At 37.0% G+C, this 20,531-nt stretch overlaps 1 protein-coding gene and 1 long non-coding RNA gene across 8 annotated transcripts in view; one reads left to right on the top strand and one right to left on the bottom strand.

Moving 5' to 3' along the window:
* The window catches only part of CCDC181 (coiled-coil domain containing 181), a 37,552-nt gene extending 21,037 nt beyond the window's left edge, over positions 1–16,515 (bottom strand). The window contains exons 1-3 of one of the 3 annotated variants that reach the window (XM_025430431.3): positions 16,335–16,515; positions 10,784–10,923; positions 6,997–7,944 (exon numbers count right to left, since the gene is read on the bottom strand). In XM_025430431.3, the coding sequence (XP_025286216.1) occupies positions 6,997–7,944; positions 10,784–10,900 (1,065 nt within the window). In that variant the 5' untranslated portion in view covers positions 10,901–10,923; positions 16,335–16,515. Of the gene's footprint in view, positions 1–6,996; positions 7,945–10,783; positions 10,924–15,933; positions 16,066–16,334 lie in introns of those variants that run through there. The other 2 variants (XM_025430429.3, XM_025430430.3) reach the window with 2 other exon arrangements.
* A 22-nt stretch (positions 16,516–16,537) lies between these two features.
* The window catches only part of LOC112648667 (uncharacterized), a 39,523-nt gene continuing 35,529 nt past the window's right edge, over positions 16,538–20,531 (top strand). For 2 of the 5 annotated variants that reach the window (XR_003129192.3, XR_004817622.2), the window contains exon 1: positions 16,539–16,846. This is a non-coding gene — a long non-coding RNA (uncharacterized LOC112648667). Of the gene's footprint in view, positions 16,847–20,531 lie in introns of all 5 variants that reach the window. The other 3 variants (XR_007411919.1, XR_003129191.3, XR_007411918.1) reach the window with 3 other exon arrangements.

Below are 20,531 nucleotides of genomic sequence, written 5' to 3'. Positions count from 1 at the left end.
TGGGATCATGACCTAAGCCATGAAGGCTTAACTGACTGAGCCATCCAGGCACCCCTGAGATAATCTTTGATAAATAATTGCTAGTTTTAATAGAGAACAAACTGATGGTTACCAGAGAGGAGGTGGGTGCAGGGATGTGTTAAATAGGTGATAGGAATGCACTTGTGATGAGCATTAGGTGTTGTATGGAAATGTTGAGTCACTCTATTGTACACCTGAAATTAATATTAATAATACACTATATGTTAACTAACTGGAATTTGAAAAAAAAACCTTCATAGGGATGGCTGAGTGGTGCAGTCAGTTCAGCATTGGGCTCTTGGTTTTGGCTCAGGTCATGATCTCTGTCAGGGTCCTGAGATGAAGCCCCACACTGGGCTCTGAGCTCTAGATTCGAGGATTCTGATCAAGGATTCTCTCTATTCTTCTCCCACTGCTACTCCCTCTGTTCTCTATCTCTCAAATAAATAAATCTTTAAAAAAAAAAAAAAAAAAGGAAACTTTAGTAAAAAGGAGAACCTGGGTAGTCAGTCAGTTGAGTGTCTGACTCTTAATTTTGACTCATGTCATGCATGATCTCAGGGTCATTATATTGAGCCCCGGGGGGTGGAGCTTGTTTATCATTCTCTCTCCCTCTCCTTTTGCCCTACCCCTACTCTCTTTCTCTCTCTCAAAAAAAGAATTTTAATTAAAAAATTGCTAGTTTGGGATCCCTGGGTGGCTCAGCAGGTTTAGCACCTGCCTTTGACCCAGGGCGTGATCCTAGAGTCCTGGGATGGAGTCCCACATCAGGCTCCCTGCATGGAGCCTGCTTCTCCCTCTGCCTATGTCTCTGCCTCTGTGTGTGTGTGTCTCTAATGAATAAATAAATAAAATCTTTAAAAAATAAAATTAAGTAATTAATTAATTAATTAAAAAATGCTAGTTTACGTTTGGTAGTTTAATAAAAACAGAAATGTCTTCAGAATTATCAGCATTAGACATAATGGAGATACGCGATTTTTCTACCTGAATTTACTTAATCATAAAAGCTCAAGCCATCTCTTTCAAAATTTGTCAATAAAAGAAATAATTTAAGATGATGATTAGCTGCTTAATGTTCTAACTCAAGGGGCCGCCTGGGTGGCTCAGTGGTTTAGCGCCACCTTTGGTCCAGGGCCTGACCCTGGAGACCTGGGATTGAGTCCCAAGTCGCGCTCCCTGCATGGAGCCTGCTTCTCCCTCTGCCTGTGTCTCTGCCTCTCTCTCTCTCTCTCTGTGTCTCTCATGAATAAATAAATAAAATCTTTTAAAAAATGTTCTAACTCAAGTATAATTACTAAAAGCAAGCAATTTAAATAACATCAACGTTTATGCTAAATTAAATTAGGTAACAGATGTTCACTGCCTATCTAGAGCACTTCCAAGTAATATAACATATTGAGATAGTGATTGCTAAACATGTTTATTTAGTTTTGGCTGTTACATTTTTTTACAGAGAGACCAAAATATATAATATTTAGGTCTATTTAATAAACAAACTTATGCCAAAAAATTAAAATTACTCTGAGGGGGAATATACTTCTAAAAATTATGAACTGATGAAACATTTTTATAAATTTGCCAGTCCACAATTGTTTATTTCTTAATTTTTAATATGAATTAAGAATTCTAAGGGTTAAAAATTCCAATTAGTATTTGTTAAAAATAAAACTACTAAAATTCAACAAGGATGAATGAAAATGACTGTATATGAAAAGCAGGCAAGGAAAGAAGGATGTGTGTTTTTGGTAAAAGAAGGTATGGGGAATGGGGAATGGAAATGAATTTTGTTGAAGGAAATGAAGTGATTTTGTTCTAAAGTGAAGCTGGCTATTTCAGAAAGAGAAAGAACAAGAGACAAACTAAAATAGACACAGAAAGTTGCAAAAGATTTATAGGAAAGAAATCTTGGAAAAGGAATTTTATGTGTATTCAAGTGTAATCAATGTATAATCAAGCTGGCCAAGATTACAAAGAATTTATATAAAGTTCAAGTTTGATATCAAAATACACCAGTGCAAAATTTTGGTTTTCCTCTTCTAAAAGGACAAAATTTTCTTAGATTGTTGACCTGCTCTTAATAAGAGATTGTACACAAAAATCTCCTTACTTTCAGTGTGATCTGTTTTGTCATTATTAAGTCTCTGATTACTCAGGAAAGCTGGGTCTTCTCTGAAGAACAACGAAGGCTTTTGCAGCTATGTGTGCAAACTTCTATATTTGTCCCTGAAAGTTATATCAGTTAAATAGATAATTAAGTATTGTTTTATAATTTTCTGCGATCCTATTGGGGTCAAGTGTCCAAACCTTTTGATATCTTTTACAAACTCCCCATAGTCAACTTCTAAATGAGGTCTTTTTGATCTGCAAAATTCCATAGGGCCTATAAGGCTTATTCAACATGTTAAATCACATGGGGAAGCACTGTCAAGTAATAAATAATACTAAACTTTCTTCTATGTAATATCTGTAGAAGTATATGGTGTTCCAAAACTTGTGTAAAATCCCTAGAAATCCAATTATTTCCTGATATAATGTTATCAGTCACTGTTTTAAAATATATGTCACAAAAATAAGCAATCCCTGTTGCAAACTTCACCATCATACTCATCATAATCAGCATTCTCTTCCAGCATATTAACCTTTTATGAAACCCTCTTGCGGTCTCCTCAAATGTCATTCTCTAAACCCTGCTACTCTGTTACCCTTACCTTCTGATGACCTCTCTGGGCCCTTTGGAATATGGCAGTTGGATTTTGTCCAGCTGCCACCATTTTAAGGATACAAATATGTTTTAGTAATGGTTTGTATGTTTTCTCACTGTGTAGAAACTTTTCCTAGTCATAGAGCTATGGCCTCTATGGTAAATATTATTGGAGAAAATAATTCTATACTGGGGAAAACCCTCAGAACTTCATAATGACTGAGGGATCCATTTCACAGGTCAAATATTATAGGTCATTTGCCACATCTGGCCAATATTATAACAGTTTCATTGCACATATCATCCCCAATCCTCCACCATTATAGAACAAACAAAGGGAGTAAAGACCCAATTCACAAAACTGACTGAATCTTTCAGTCAGCTTTGGTCTAAAGCCCTTCCCTTGATATTATTTAACCTAGGATCCACTCCATTTGGTGAACACTAATGGTCTCCCTTTGAAATCATTACCAGAACACTTATGAGGAAGGACCAAGGAATGTATAAGCCTGCCCTACTGAAAGGAAATTTCCTAACCTATTTCAAAGATCTTCTCAAGGTCCTTAGAAACAATACCAGTCTCACAGAGCTGTCTTTTCCCAGCACATTTGTAGGAGACAAAGATCTTCAACATCATAATCTCCCACCTGGAGATTTACTAGAAATGTCACCTTCATAAGAATGCCTTCCAAACTCACTGGAAAGGGCCATATCAGGTATCATTAACCCCTGTGCTGCTAAACTTAGAGGCATTGACCCATGGATTAACATTGAGTTCTCATTGAGGGAAAAAAAAGACATCTTCACCTGACTGGATATCCTTACCCACTGGAGCTCTCAAACTAAAAATATCCAGACCCACTTAAAATCAACACTCTGGACAAGAAGCACATGGTACCCGAAGTAGAAGTAGACAGCTTCCCCAAGAGTCATGACCAGGCTTGTATAACCTCACAATAGATTCCTACTAATGCTTAATGTTCCTGAAGTATTTGGAATAATTCTTCTTGTAGTAGGCATCTCAGCACTCTTGATAATCCTCCTGTACCCAGCTTTATCTGGTAACCTTTCTGACTATTGAGTATATCATTGTCAGCCTACTAAGGAAGATCAGGAGACTCCTGGTCACTTTATTTACAGTTTCACTACAAACTAATTGCCCTCTATGACTTTATCTATCAAGTTAAAATAGTTTTGCCTCCCAGGAAAGGAAAAAATCCCCTTTAACCACCTCAAAATACTGGGGAAAAACATTTCTAATGGTCCAACAACTTATCAAGAGCTATAAGCCTCCTATATTTGACTCCTGCAGACAAATAAGTATTCTCCAATAGGCACTTCTAGATGCAGGACCCCCTTGCAAAAGATTCTTTCAGCTAACATCTGAAACACACAGCCACCCTCCTATCTGCTCAAATAAAATAGATTGCTGGTTTTCTCCATAATGCCCTCTATACCAAAAAATGAGTTCATAAATAAGCAGATCTAAGTAGAGACACTTTGCACTCCTACTAAAGAATACATTTTTGTCTGCACTTACAAGGGAGAATTTTGGGCATCTGACTGCCTGAACATCTGGAGAAAGGCAGAGTAATCCTTTTGGGATATCCAACTTCCCCTTTTTCTATCCTTAACCTCTCTGAATATAAAGATAATAGTTGTGGATGTTCTCAAGGCTGTGGTCTCCCAGGAGAGAGAAACCTTAGTGAAGGAACCCAATTTGGGAGGATCTTCAGTTGCTGATTTGGAATAAGTACTGCTTGGAATGAGTACATGATCAGAAATCTTCCTTGGGCCATGAGTAGAACTGCCAGGTCCACTCCCTGAGCCATTAGAGCCAGGGCAAGTCTTTGGATACTTTATCTCATATTGTCCACAATAATAGCATAGCATTAGGTTATTTACTCGTGACCCACAGTGGAGTCTGTGCCATCACTTATACTTCTTGCTCTACATGCAGAAGTACTTCCCATCAGGCGGAATTTGGAAACTGCTAAGATTTTTAAGCTTGCTAAATCTCTAATCCTGTTATCTAAAACCTTTGGCTAGATTTCAGATTCTCAGATATTTTTAGTTGGCTCCTGAGCAGAATTGGGACCATTTTAAGATCTGGACTACAAATTATCTTACTCATCATTGTTTTAATTTGTTCTATATTCATTATTATCACACTATTAACACTTTCCATGGCCAATATTTCAAATTCTGTCAGAACTTAGATAATGTTCTTTCGAAGACTTGAAACCATTCATCAGATCTACTCTTTGAGTGAAAAGAAAGAAAACCTAATTGAATTCTAGTTCTTATTTCCTCAAACCTCCTTGTTACTCAAATGCATCTGTAGGCTTTCACCTAGCATCCTTATTGAACATATCAAATATGTTCAATCACTATGAGACTCCTCTCTCCAGGAGACATGATAGGGTGAGAGCAAGTTGCAGGTTGCCAACCACTCTGACAATGAAATGAATTTCATGATCATAAAAATTTGTCATTGATGCTTTCTTACCAGAAATATCTTGATGAGAAGGGGAAAATGTGAAAGAAGATTCAAAACAAAGTAAGAATTGGTAAGAGTCACTCAAAATAGAAAGAATTGAAAGAAAAAGTTGAAAGAATATTGAGGAAGTGGGGCCTATGTAGGTCTCCTATTTCAAATCTCCTGTTTCAATAATTAGCCCATCATGAATTTTTTATTTTTGTCAGTTGCAACTTGTCAATTGCAATATCCCACCACCACCACCACTACCACCACCTAGTACTTTGGACTGAAATAATGTAACACCTGTTGGCTACATATCCAATGTGTATGAGATGGTCAGTTTAAACTCTGCCATCAGCAATGGTAATTCTTTCAAAACAAGTTGTGTGACTTTGTGGGTTTTGCCTTTATAGGTCTGTACTCCCTGCTCGTTAATTACAGCACACTTTTGATTTAGGTTGACAATGTGTCTCCTGGACTGCAATCTGTAAGACCCCAAATAAATGCTTTGGTTGCTTCACAGCCTCTTCTTGATCGACAGAATAAAACCATCATTATCATCATCTGGGATTCCATATGGCATTTTATAAATACTTTAAGGTTATTAGGCTCTATTCTTTTATTTATTTATTTATTCATTCATGAGAGACAAATTACTTATTTATTTATTCATTCATTCATTCATTCACTCATTCATTCATTCGGCAGACAGAGAGAGAGGCAGAGATGCAAGCAGAGGGAAAACCAGGCTCCCCACAGGGAACCTGATGTGGGATTTGATCCCGGGACTCTGGGATCGTGCCCTGAGCCCAAGGCAGATGCTAAACCACAGAGCCACCCAAGCATCCCTAGGCTCTATTCTTAATCTAAAACTAAAATCCCTGAAATCAAGGAATTGTAGGCATAGAACATATAGGAAAACATATATGCACATAAATCAGAGAATTATAATCCAAATCTACCTGTCACCTCTCAAATCCCAATGAATTTGTGCCTTCATTTTTCTACCTGACATGTGATTTTCACCTTCTGACATCGAGATTACTTTCAGGGGCATCTGGGTGGTCTAGTCAGTTAAGTGTTTGCCTTGGGTTTAGGTCATGATCCCAGGTTCTGGGATCGAGCCCCACATTGGGCTGGCTGCCTGCTCAGTGGGAAGCCTGTTTTTCCTCTTGCCTCTCCCCCTGGTTCATGTTCTCTTTCTCACATGCTTTCTCTCTTTCAAATAGATGAATAAAATCGTAAAAAAAAAATTACTTTCAGCAGTCACTTCTCTCAGCCTCATGTTTAAAATGAAAATATTAAATGATGTCCTCGCTGAGATTTCTACCTCTAACACAAGTCATTCATTACTATGCTTAGTGATCCTTATAAAAAAGGATGAAGAGGGCAGCCCAGGTGGCTCAGTGGTTTAGTGCTGCCTTCAGCCCAGGGCATGATCCTAGACACCGGAGATCAAGTCCTGCATCGGGCTCTCTGCATGGAGCCTGCTTCTCCCTCTGCCTGTGTCCCTGCCTCTCTCTGTGTGTGTGTCTCTCATGAATAAATAAATAAAATCTTAAAAAAAAAAAAGGATAAAGATAATCATGGTGTTTATCCCATAAATACATTTTTAATAATTTACCATTTAATCTAAAACAAGCAAGCAAATATGTCTAACAGTTTGAGGAACATTCCAATTCCTACTGTATTTATAAAACATGAAAATATATTTTGCTTTTAATATGATGAATGCTTATGTTTTTTTTTGTTTTTTTTTTGTTTTTTTTTTGAATGCTTATGTTCTTACCTCTCTCTTTAGCTTTTCTCTTTTTTGTTCTAGCCGTTTTTGCAGTTCTTTCTGTCGAGGGGAAAGACAGTATGTTGAGGTCACTGGAGATATATTTGCAGACTGTATCCTGTGATTAGATTTCCCATTCCCCTTACTTCGATCTGAGTTGGCAGCAGAGCTTGGACGAGTCTTGGGGTTGGGTGGTGGCTGAGGGATAAAAGCCAGTGGTTCTTCTATTGATGAGTGAGCAATAGCATGAATCTTTGCTACAGGCTCTTCTTTCTTGACACTATTAACATTTGAGTTAGAAGATCTGGGTGACAACTGGTGAGGTTCATTTTCTGTGCTATTCGCATTAATGGGAGGCAAAAACCCCTGACTCTCAATGTCTTGTAAATTCAGAAGTTCAAACTTTCCATCTCTTTCTACTAGTATTTTCCTATCCCTGTTTTCTTCATAATTTCCATCAGTCAGTGACAGGAGTACATTTTCTTGTCCAAATTCATTGGAAATACATAATTGTGACAGTTTTCCTGACATACTACTTTCATTTTCAAGATAATTTTTGTGAGTATCAGTGTCTTCCAGTGGAGGAACTTCCAGATCAACTAGTTTGTCTTTGAACTTAAGTTTTCGCTCCCTTTTATCATTCACAGGTTCTTGATTTTGTAGAATCTTATTGGCTTGAATAATTTTCTCCATAATATATCTCCTTACTTCCTCATCCTCTTCCTCTTCCAGGTCTCTCTGGTTTTCCACTTTGGATTCCTGGAAAGAGTTTTCACTATCTGAATCTGATATGGGATCCAAAGGTTGAATACTTGGTACAGAAATGAAGTCATTTCTTCTTGGTGAAAGCTCATCCTTCAAAGATTTGTCAGGATCAGAATGTTGTTCGGTGTCTTCTATTTCTGTTTCATTGTCTTTTAATTCTTGGTTAATATTCTCTTCATTCTCACAAGCCATCTAAAAAACAGATACAAAGTTCTCTTTTTCAGTAAAAATTGAGACTTTTTGTCCATTTATATGTAGATAATACAAAATGAATTTGATATTCATGCAATATATTTTATGAATGGGAAAATGTACATTGCCTCTTATTTATATTTTGGTTCTAATATTCCAATTCATATTTGTGAACACTCCAAGGGAAATACATGTGACAACAGCATTTGGGAAAAATTTAACCCTGAATCTGAATTTGATGCTAAGTACTATATTAATATTTTTAAAATTTTCTTGCTAATGAATGAAAGAATAACTACAGATAGAACATCATTATTTTAATATTCCTCCTCTATAAAATTTTCCTCCCTTTAAATTTTCAGAAGAAAATTTTTTTAATGTTTTTTCCCTATAATATTTGTATTTTTCAAAAATACAGAGAGATCTTTCTCTCCAGGATCAACATTAGTCTTTGGTCAAGTTCTAATTGTTCTGAGGTTGTTATAATCTTTTCAGATTATTTTTTTTATCTTTTCAGATTATTATTGCTGCTATTTTCTACAGGATCTATATCCAAATTCCAGGTCAATTTTTAATCTCTTGATTACATTTTCCTTCCTCAACTATCCTCAGAGGCCCCAATAATGTATGCCAAACACCATCATATAACTTGGTTTTATATTTAAAAAGCACAATTGCACATGAGCCATAGAGCAGTATTATCACATCACAAAACACTGCTCAATGTCTGCTGTTTCTAATTAAAGACTTCCTACCTAATGTCTCTCCCAAATACATATATACTCACCAACAAAGCAAACGCTTTTCTCCTGCAATATTTTTTTGTCTCAGAATCTCACTCCTTCCTAAAACAATTCTATGGGAGCTACTACTTGCTGCTCTCTTCAGCCCCTTAAAATTCTCTTCCTCTTTAACTTGCTCTAAGGTCATCTTTTCCAATAGCCACCTCTTCCTGACCTACACAGCATTGCTATATGTCTGCTAAGCAAATAAACTTGGCCCATTAAAATGTCTAACAAATAATTAAGATCTAATAAACTAAGATCTCTGCTTTGTAATTGTTTTTTTAAACCATATTTGATTCTGTGGCTCATTCCAACATTATCTGTTTCCTAATTATTCTTTGATTTTCACTTCTTTTTAAAATCCACTGCAAAAAAAGCCAAAAGAATAAAAATTTAAAAACCCACTACAATGAAATTATGACTTTTTACAATGAAATTTTTCCCAGCATTCATCTCTGTCTCTATCTTTGTCATCTGTTTTCCTGCTAGCCTCGAAGGAAGATGTTCTTATAATCATCCACTGGAATGAATAAGATTAATAGATTGATAAGAGCACTCTGTTTTGACCAATGCTTTATCCCTAGCACTGAGAACAGCCTCTGATACGTGGCAGGTGATTATAATATTTTCTGAATTAATTAAGAAATGAGACAATGAATCCTGATTTTCACCTGTCTAATTCTAGCATTCTGTGCTCTAGATCTCACACCCCTCCAGTCATGAGACTTTGGTTGAACTCTGGGTATCTCTGCCTGTCTTTCTGATTATTTTTTTGTTAAAGATGCATAAAATTTCTATTTAAAGTCCATCTTAGAAAAATCTTGACTTTTTACTCTGTTGCCTTTTTCAAATATAATCCCATTTGTCCTCTCCATTGCATAAGAAAGCAAAATGGAACAAAGAGAAGTTTGTGATGTAAGACTTGCTGCCTTCGGGGATCCCTGGGTGGCTTGGCAGTTTAGCGCCTGCCTTCGGCCCAGGGCATGATCCTGGAGTCCTGGGATCGAGTCCCACATCAGGCTCCCTGCACAGAGCCTGCTTCTGCCTGTGCCTATGTCTCTGCCTCTCTTTCTCTCTCTGTGTCTCTCATGAATAAATAAATAAAATCTTAAAAAAAATTTGCTGCCTTCTTTCTCTTATATTCTTTTCCTTAACATTCTTCAGTCTGACTTCTATTGTAATTACTGAGCTCTTGGTCCTTCCAAAGTCACCTATTCTTATACAAGTCTTAACATCTTTTCTTCATTACTTCCTTGTTTATTGACTCTAATTTCATACATACGTACATATGCATATACATACATATGAATATATATACATACATATATATACGCACACATGAATTATATATAGATACACATTATCTATCTATCTATCTATCTATCTATCTATCTATCTATAGAGAGAGAGAGGAAGAACTGTCTGTGATCCAGGAATGGATTTCCATTCTAAGGGTTTGATAGATAGTATATGATCATATTTAATGGATCTACTTTTTCCTACAGGCATTCCTATGGCTCACTTTTGACTGTATATTTTTCTCTATATTAATTCCTCTGAAGAGTTAAATCAGTCTTAAGGTTTCAAATATTAGCTGAAAGACCATGTCTTTTGAGAATCTGCTTTATTTTTATTTATATTAAAAGTATAACCTCATTATATTAAAAGTATAACCACTTTTCATTTATATTAAAGGTATAAGCCCATTTCACCCAAGTTTATATAAAGTAGAAATTAACTGCACTTATTCATATTTTAGTGCAATAAATCATACTTATTTATATTATATAAATTTTAACTCTTAATTATAATTTAAACTTTATTAAGGCTAAATCAATCCCTGTTCTCTAACTAATTAGCCCTCACCTTAGGACACAACATATATATTCTTTATGCTTCAATTTTTTCATCTCTAAGGTGGAAATAATGGTACTTGTTCTATGTATATCAAAAAAATTTTCTGAGGTTTCAGTAGCATATGCAAAACTCTTCAAGATTTACAAAGCACTTTGTTAATGTAATTACTATAAATGCTGTTGCCAATTTACATATACCTCTATTATACTGGCACCACTTTTTTCTTTTTCATTAATTAGCCATTCTAAGTCCTTTTCAAAGTCGTCTTCATATTCTCCACTTTCTTTTGAGTCCATATCTTTATTTTCATCCATTTTCCGTTTGTTAAAGAATAACACTATAAGATATAAAAAGATAAGGTATATGTTATGTCAACCTCAGGGAGAGTGAGGAGAATGGAAAATAAGCTAATCAACACAAGAAACACAAAGCATGTAATATTTCAAAAAAAAACATACATCTGTATACCCTAAAAAAGAGACCTAAATAGCCAGACACTTTCTAGATGTACTGCCCTTAAACACCATCCCCACACCCCCACCACCCAATTCCTGAAACTCTCATTTCCAAGGAGACTAAAAAAGGTAGATAAGAAGACTATCCGAGGCTTAGAGCAGGATTTTCCATATCCCCTGCCTGTTGCTGAAACGCCTTGCCCAGGTCAGAGCAGATGACTCAACTTTTAAGTCATACTCATTCACATTTTCTTATGCTCAGATAAAAACAAATACAGGTTCCTCTGCTCTCTGAAAGTAGAGCATTCCTATGACACCTTGTAAAAGCTAACATGCCATAAAACAAAGAAGCAATTACTGTTTCATAAAAGCAAGAGTCCTCTTCAGATTTCCTTCAGTAAGCAAAAACAGGTACCAATGCAGGTCTTTTTTAAAAAGAGAAGTGGTGTGAAGCAAACTTTCAAATAGTGGAGGAAACCTGAATATCATTTCCCATCCTATTTTTCAATCCTTCTAGTAGTTTACATGGCATGATTACAATTTGTGATCTGAGAGCTTTTCAACTAAGTAAAGTTGATTCTCAAATATGCTAGATGCTAATTTCCACAAAAGTCAAACTTTTCAACTCTAAATGAGATATTTTTCACTAAAAAACCCAAATGTGATGCCTAATACTATCTGGAAACAGTGACAAATAAATACGGATGTCAGATGAAAGTTAATACATGCTTATGAAAATGGTGTATAAATTCAGTCATTTTTAAGAGAACAATGCTAAAGTTATTTATAAATTGAGGTCAGCTCCTAGCCCTGCTAATTGTTTTGTATATAATTTTTCAAACAAAAGAAGCAAATAAATCTCTACCTTTAATGTGTTTGTATGCCTATATGAGCATTAAGTGTGTGTATGTGTGTATTACAATTTTGACAAACATTTGTTAAACCCCTACAGTATTCCTATATACATTCTCATACATATTATAAAGTAGTCCCATGCTCTTGAGGTATTTCCGGTATGGTACAGAATAAACAAAACCCATAAGTTTAAAATATAGATATGAACAAATTTAAAATGTATGTAAATGGAATAAAGATATATATAAAGAACTATAGAGGAAGAATAAAAAAAGCAATCAACTCAGTCTAAAGTTGGAAATACCAAGGAAAGCTGAGACGGGCTTTGAATATTGAGTATAAGAGTTTATTAATTATTTCAGACAAAGAGAAGAACATGAGAAAGAGTAAACAATCATGAAAGTGCATGGAATTGTCCAGAATGGTCTGAACAAAATATGTTCCTGAAGAAGAATCTGGAAGAAGTGATAAGGGGTCAATCTGATGTCAGATTATTTGTTCACAAAAAAAGGTTGAGGGAAAATTATTTATGTAGATCTAATTGTCATAAAGCAGCCAAAGGTAGAAATACATAGCAATAATCTGCACATTTTCCACTATTAAACAAAAACAAAAAGATAAATGATTTCTAAATGTACATAGAATCTTATATTCAGTCTCAAAGGAACTATAGAAATCTCATCTTCAGGGTCCCTATTTGTATACCTGTTTCTATGCCTAGGAGCCTTCTCTTGCTCCCACAACAGAAATAAGTTGCCTAAAACCCTTTTTAGAGGCAGAAAGTACTAATGTCAAGAATACATTTTTTTTAAGATATAAAATGAGAGATATTTGTCTGAATTAATAAATTATCCACAAACTCTATTTTAACCTTTGGCTTCACTGTACTATCGGCAAACCTCTAATTACACTACCTAACCTGGTGCCAATTTTACTGTAGGGAGATATACATTATTTTCCTTGTACTGTTTGCCATCAAATAGTAGTGAAAGCAGGCAGCCTGGGTGGCTCAGCGGTTTAGCACCGCCTTCAGCCCAGGGCGTGATCCTGGAGACCTGGGATCGAGTCCCATGTCGGGCTCCCTGCATGGAGCCTGCTTCTCCCTCTGCCTGTGTCTCTGCCTCTCTCTCTCTCCTCTCTGTGTTTCTCATGAATAAATAAATAAAATCTTAAAAAAAATAATAGTCAAAGAATGTGGGGAAATATCTTTCCACTAGCTACACAAACATTAGCAAAGGGAAGAGATGAGGTTTTTCAATACTGCATATGAAAACCATTTTAATAGGTTTTAGTGAACTGTAAGTTCAAATGAATTAAAAGAATGACTGGGACACCCAAAGTGTAAATAAACTCCAAGCTACGACTATGGGTGAGACATCTAGAAAGTGGGAAGCACCATATCAAGTTTAAATCACTACAGTTTAAAGATAAAAGCCAAGCTAGAACACAGTCAGAGGCTAGCAAACCAGGAGAAAGAGGGATAAAAGAGAAAGGAGGGAAGAAGGGAGGCAATGACAGTAAAATGCCTGGGAACCAAACTCTGAGGAATACCTGAAAATCCTGGGGCTATTATCTGAAAGAAGAGAAAACACAAGTCATGACAACTGCTTTATATTATTTAAATGGCTGCTCAGTAAAGGAGGACTGGACTTAAATACCTTCAAATAGTAAAACTAGTGTTAAGGGCTGGAAACTCAGGGACAAATTTTGGCAATTTATTTATTTTTTTAAAGATTTTATTTACTTATTCATGATAGAGAGGCGGGGGGGGGGGGGGGGGCAGAGACAGGCAGAGGGAGAGAAGCAGACTCCATGCAGGGAGCCTGACACAGGACTTGATCCCAGGACTCCAGGATCACACCCTGGGCCAAAGGCAGGTGCTGAACCGCTGAGCCACCCAGGGATCCCAGATTTTGGCAAATTAAAACAGAATTTACAGAGGTGCCTTGGTGGCTCAGTCAGTTAGGCATCTGCCTTAAGCTCTTAGGTCTTGATCTCAAGGTCCTGGGATAAATCCCAGAGTCAGGCTCCTTGAGTCGGCTCCTCCCTTTCCCTCTGCCTCTCCCCATGTTCATGCTTGCTTTCTCTCTCTCTCTCTCTCAAATAAATGAATAAAGTCTTTTTTAAAAATAAAAAATAAAACAGAATTTACATTTCAAACTTGTCATGAAATAAAGTGAGTTTTCTGTTTGAAGTGTTGCATTCTTTGCCAACGACAAAGAGCCTTAGAGCAAAACTGTTGAGCTAGATGACTCTTAATATTTTAAACTTTTTATGAGATGCAAATGAGCAAATAACTCATAAAAAGCAAGAGAATTTAAAAGGAAATGCATAGTAGTATGATAAGCTTAATCTAAAATAAATGTCAGTGACTTAATAATTAAATCCAAGACTTAAAAAATTCTTGTTTGGTTCACTTAAATGTCATCTTTTTTCAGAATAATGCTTGGTATTGGTTCCCTTCCCCCTCACAAGATAAAATTAGTTTTATGTACATGAATGTTAATCTTTCAACCTAATCATCCAACCAAATAATTATAACTATTTCCAATGTATTAGTTGGACTATAATTCCTTCTAGATATTTATTTCTTTTTAAACTAAGAATAAAAAATGGACTTTCTTAAAGAACTCAAAATAGGGTTTCAATAATTTGCAAAGGTTGAGAGCAATAATACTTTGAGGTAACCTAGAGAAACCAATCAATACTTCAAAGTGAGTTTATTTACGCCTGCCTAGCTGCAAAATAGGCTAAGTCACATCAATAATTATGTCTAACTATCTACTAACTAAAAGTAAGGGCACCATGGATAATGTAGAACAAACTAAAACTTGTCATCCAAAATACTTACATAAATAATACTGTTTTTCAAAGTCACAAGTGTCTTAGGATAATTGGCTTTCTTTTCAGACCAGGGATCTTGGAATTTATAATTTTAAGATGTTTGGATTACATAATGAATTGTTAGAGTAAGATTTCTATGGAACTCTTCAGTGCTCTCTTTTAATTTTATAATAAACATACTTTTGAATTCTTAAATAAATACTTGCCGAGGGCTTTTGTTAGTTACGCCTTATTACTTACAAAGGATCTCACCCATGTGAAAACTCAAATTTAAAACTAAAAAGGCAGAATCAGCATAATAAATACAAACAAAATGATTACGAATTAAACATATTAGGTGTCATTAAATCGTGCTATTATACCATAATTAAAAAGATAAAAAGTCACAGTTGAAGTGACTTTGAGAGTAAATGAAGATCCATTAAATTTGTATTGCCTTCTTCTCCTGTACCTTCAAAAACCTCATGGTTGGTTGCCAAGTACACAAAGAACATAAATCATAAACTCTTGTTACCAAGTCCCTTAAGCCTTTTTCAAATGCGTCACAGGATATCCAATCCCCTTCAGTTCTTTTAATCATTATCCCCAGGGTACTTGCCATATGGTACACAGTCATCACGCTAGAACAAAAATATATCCTACAGAAAACGAATCACCTAACACTTATTCCGTGTGAATTCAACGTATTTAAATTTCAATGTTTATCATCAGTAAAAATCTATGTAAGTGGCCTAGCTCAGAACCACCCTCTTAATAGGTTAACTGTTTTACGAAATTAATTTCTTCCTCCTGGGTGTCTGCTAAATCCCATGCGGGTTTCTAACTGCAGATCTTTGAGGGAGTCTAAGCCAAGTGCCAAGTCTGTGTCTGTATACACTTTTGACAACTTTCTTTCAGATTCAGACATTTGAAAATAGTTTAATCTAATTCACTGACTCCAGTCTCACCTCATAGCCTTTTAAACATAGGCTTGTTTAAATCTAAGAGAGTTGGGAAAAAAAAAAAAAAAAAAAGTCAAGGAGAATCTGTTTTAATGCAAAGTATTTAAGCAAAAGCGAACCCCTAACAGCATCATGAGACCCATCTTGCCCATTCTTCTTGCTGCATCCTTCCAAACAGAAGTCCCGAGAGGAAAAACGTTTTAAAAACCATACTCCATCACCAAGTATGACAATAAATCATACGTTACGCACATTAGGGGATGAATTTGTATCCAGGCTCCCCAGGTACCACCAACTAAAAGAAGCCTCTTCATGGAAGCTACCATTTCGGGGGGGGGGGGGGCTTTTTTCCACCAGGAATGAGAACTTTGAGAGGGTACAGAAAAGGGTATAAAAATGAGAGACGAAGCTCCACTTGGAGGGGTTTTCCCTCGTACAGAGCCAACCAAGGTATTGGCAGACCCCCCCCCACGCCCGCCCCCGGGCTCCGGGGAACGCGGACGTGGCACGATCAGACGCCAGCAGGAAGGCTCTTCCCTCTCTTCTAACCATCGATCCTCCCAGCTGTCCCAGACGCTGTACCCCGGTACCCTCTCCCACCATAAATATCTCCGCACCAGCCTTCCCTTCTCCCCCTCTGTAGCCCCTCCTGCCTGTGTAAGATGCAGCGGCTGGGGTCACAGAGACGGCCGGGGGAGTTCTCCTCTCCTCTTTCTAAGCTCTGACAGCGAGGCGGGGGAGACCCCAGCACCTGCTCCCACGGCGGCGAGGACCCGCTGCCATAGCAACGGCGCGCCCCGCCTCCTCCATCCGGGCCTCTCTAGCTGCGGGGGCGCGGCGGCCCAGCGCAGGCGCAGACGGCGCCCTGAGAACGCCTGCCCCCCAGGCGCGCTCGCCGCGGCCCGCCCGGGACGTGTCGACGCTGCGGTTTCCAAGGTGACGACCACGGAAGCCACGCGGCGCCCACAAGTTTCGCTAGCGTGAGTCCCAACTGGCGAACGATCCCTTGCTTGGTTTTCAGTTTCTGGGTTGTAAACTGAGCTGTCTCTCGCCAAATACGGGATTTTTTTTTTTTTTTTAAGAACGATTTCTGGATTTATGTATTTGTGTCTGTTATTTTCTTCGCCGTTAGCACCAGAGTCATTTCAATTTTTTTCGCCAGCAGGTAAGCCAATTGCAAATTAGTTACCAGATTGTTTACTCGAAGCTCCCTCCCCCCCCCGCCCCCCACACCACCGTGAATGGAACAAAAAAAGGAATCCTGTTTTCACCCAAAAGAGTGGTCAGAGGATGTTTGCATCAGCTTTCAAGCATGGTAAAATGGTCATCTAAGATTTTCTTTTTTTTTTTTTTTTTTTTTTTTTTTTTTTTAATTTTATTTTATTTATGATAGTCACACAAAGAGAGAGAGAGAGAGGCAGAGACACAGGCAGAGGGAGAAGCAGGCTCCATGCACCGGGAGCCCGATGTGGGATTCGATCCTGGGTCTCCAGGATCACGCCCTGGGCCAAAGGCAGGCGCCAAACCGCTGCGCCACTCAGGGATCCCTAAGATTTTCTTAAATCCCCTTTTAAGATCGCCTTTATCATAAAGGGGAAGCAAGATTCATTTTATAGTGCATTAACCAACGATAGGGCTTTAGAAACTGTCCATTTCCTGCCAGAAATAGAAAAAATATATATATATATGTAGAAATGAAAGTATTTCCTCAGTACACTCCAGAAGTTTCAGATTATTTTCGTTTGTTCTTAGAATTTTTATCACGTGGTCCATTGGAAAGCATCTTCAAAGAGGGATCATGTAAAATTGAGGGAACCCTGGGTGGTTCAGTGGTTGAGCGTCTGCCTTGGGCTCAGGTCCTGGGATCCAGTCCCACATCGGGCTCCCTGCGTGGAGCCCGCTCCTCCCCCTGCCTGTGTCTCTGCCTCTCTCTCTCTGTGTCTCTCATGAATAAATAAATAAAATCTTAAAAAAAAAAAAAGTGTTCTCCAAACTGCAGAGTAAGCGAAGTTAAAAAATAAAAAGATACAAGGTTAAAATGGATTACAATTTCCAGTGCACTTTCTACCTGCAACGTATGACTTACAGTTCTGATGGTTTAATGTTTCTTCTGCTACAGGATTTAGATCTTAGGCTAAATACTTGAAAAATGTAAAATATAAAATTATTGAGTGTTCAAGATCCAAGGAATTTTAGTTAAATCTTCTTTAATGAGTATGGAATTACTACTAAAGCTACTGTAACACGTAGGTTTCAGCACCCTTACAAATTTTTTACTACTGATCCTCCCAAATATTTGTAAATGTTTTTACAAATGTAATGGGCTGTAGCACCATTGTTCGTAGTAACCAAAAAGTGGAAACAATCCAAATGTCCATCGAATGGTAAAAGCATAAATAAAATATGGTATAGCCATACAATGGAATATTTTCAGCATAAAAAGGAATGAAGTACTGATAAATACTACAACAAAGATGAACTTTGAAAACCTAAACATATTAAGGGAAAGAAGCTAGAAACAAAATACCATGTATTATATGATTCCATTTATATGAAATATCGAGAAGAAGCAAATTTATAGATACAGAAAGTAGATTAGTGGTTGCCTGGGGACGAGGTTGGCCTGTTGTTGGGAAAGTGGGTTAGTGACTGCTTAAGGGTGAATGGTAGGTATGTGAATAATATACTAACAATAAAGGTACCCTACCAAATATTACTGGAATAATGGGCAAACCATAACTAGAGAGTTGAAAATATTTTTAAAAAATGAGTTTCCAAGATTGATTAATATATAGATTCTGTCTCCTGTGCTTAACTAGCTGATAGAAGATTTCAATTTCTTTTTTTTTTAGATTTCAATTTCTTAGTTGTCCCTTCTATAACATAGATATAGTAACATTTGCCTTGATTATAAAGATTAAATGAGGTAATCTGTGTGCTTAGCACAGTGCTTGATTTTTATAAAGTGTCCAAGCAATGGTGCCTATTATCCTTATATGTTATTTATTATCATTGCAATATTACATCCAAAAGGATGAAAGTAGGTTCTAAAATATCCTTAAATGTCCAAAACACAAATAAGAGAAACTTTAAGTTATATGTGAAATTCTATTTGAAAAATCTCCCTACATCATTTTTTTATTTTATAAAAGAACCAGATGTTAATATATAAATTTCAAAGAAATGTATGTTAAATATGACACTTAGAGAACACTTGTGTTATGTACCAGAATGAGATTTAAAAGTGTGATGGAGGGGCGCCTGGGTAGCTTTTGGATTCAGCTCAAGTCATGATCTCAGGATTGTACGAGTAAGTCCCTCATCAGGCTCTGTGCTCAGTACAGAGTCTGCTAGAGATGTTCTCTCAGTCCTTCTGCCTCTCCCTCCACTCATTCTATCTCTAAATAAATAAATAAAAACTTTAATTTAAAAAAGTGGGATTGGGACACCTGGGTACCTGGGTGGCTCAGCGGTTTAAGCCCCTGCCTTCAGCTCAGGGCGTGATCCTGGAGTTCCTGGATCAAGTCTCACATCAGGCCCCCTGCATGGAGCCTGCTTCTCCCTCTGCCTGTGTCTCTGACTCTCTCTCTCTGTCTCTCATAAATAAATAAATAAAATCTTAAAAAAAAAAAGTGGGATGGAAGGAGGCACCTAGCTAACTTGTCAGAAGGGCGTACAAATCTTGATTTTGGGGTCATGAGTTTTAGCCCCACATTAGATATAGGGATTATTAAAATAAATAAATAAATTTTAAGAAATAAAAGTGGCCTCCTGGGTGGCTCAGTAGGTTAGGTGTCTGACTCTTGATCTCTGTTCAGGTCTTAAGCTCAGATCTTGATCTCAGGGTCGTGGGTTTAAGCCCCACGTTGGGATCCACACTGCATGTAGAGCCTATTAAATAAATGAATAAATAAGATAAAAGTGGGTGGATAGCTATAAAAATTCAGAAACATATCACACTTAAATGGAAGTTAGAGTTCCAAGTACCCCAACCACTTAGGATCCAGTTGCACATAAAGCAAGCATAAAAAGCTCAAAAACAATAATAACAAGTTATTACAAAGTTTGTGAGCTAAGCCTGAGCCATTTGTAGGAGAGTCTATCACAGTCCCTTCCTTTCCTTTATTCTAATAAGCTTAGGTTTCTGAGTTCCCAGCCTGGAAATTACAATGTGATCATTTGAAAGGAAGGGAAAGAAAAGAGGTGGGCTATTGAAAGCAGGTACACCTGGCGCCAGAAAGAACTAGAGAGGTGGCTGACTGGCATGCAGGGAGGAAAATAAAAATAATTGAGAGCAGACTGTCTAGAATAAAACCAAAATCTTTGATCATCTTTTCTTAAGGGTGAGCAAAGATAAACACTAAATGACAACATTGTACAATAATTATTCATTATCTGTGGTGATAAATCTGAGCTACTAAAAAAGATTTATTCTCTGTCATCTATTTAAGAAAGCAGAGAAATATTGGGTTTTCAGTAATTTTTCCTGTTGAGTTCCTTACTTATGGGTCTGCCTGAGAGCTGAATAATTCCCAATCAATGCATGAAGGTGCTCACAGATTTAAAAAGGAGATAGACTTAATGAGAACATAGTGAGACACACAAGGTGCAGGTTTATCTAAAAAATGGAGCTCAATTAGAAGGGTAACAATAACAAGTCCTTTGCAAAGTGTTGATATTAGAGTTGACTTTTGAAGAATGAAAAGAATTGCACAAGGGCGGGACATTATACAGAGACATTAGCATTTGCGAGGGCATATTGCGAGGGCATAGGGGCATCAACTAGTTTATTCTGGGATCTTTATGTAATTCAGAGTTGCTGGTTTGACTCAAGATGAGGCATGGCATAA

The sequence above is a fragment of the Canis lupus genome, chromosome 7 (assembly GCF_003254725.2).
Source record: "Canis lupus dingo isolate Sandy chromosome 7, ASM325472v2, whole genome shotgun sequence".
NCBI lineage: Eukaryota > Metazoa > Chordata > Mammalia > Carnivora > Canidae > Canis > Canis lupus.
The sequence above is the reverse complement of the archived record's forward strand: the minus strand, read 5'-3'. Positions and strand labels throughout refer to the sequence as shown.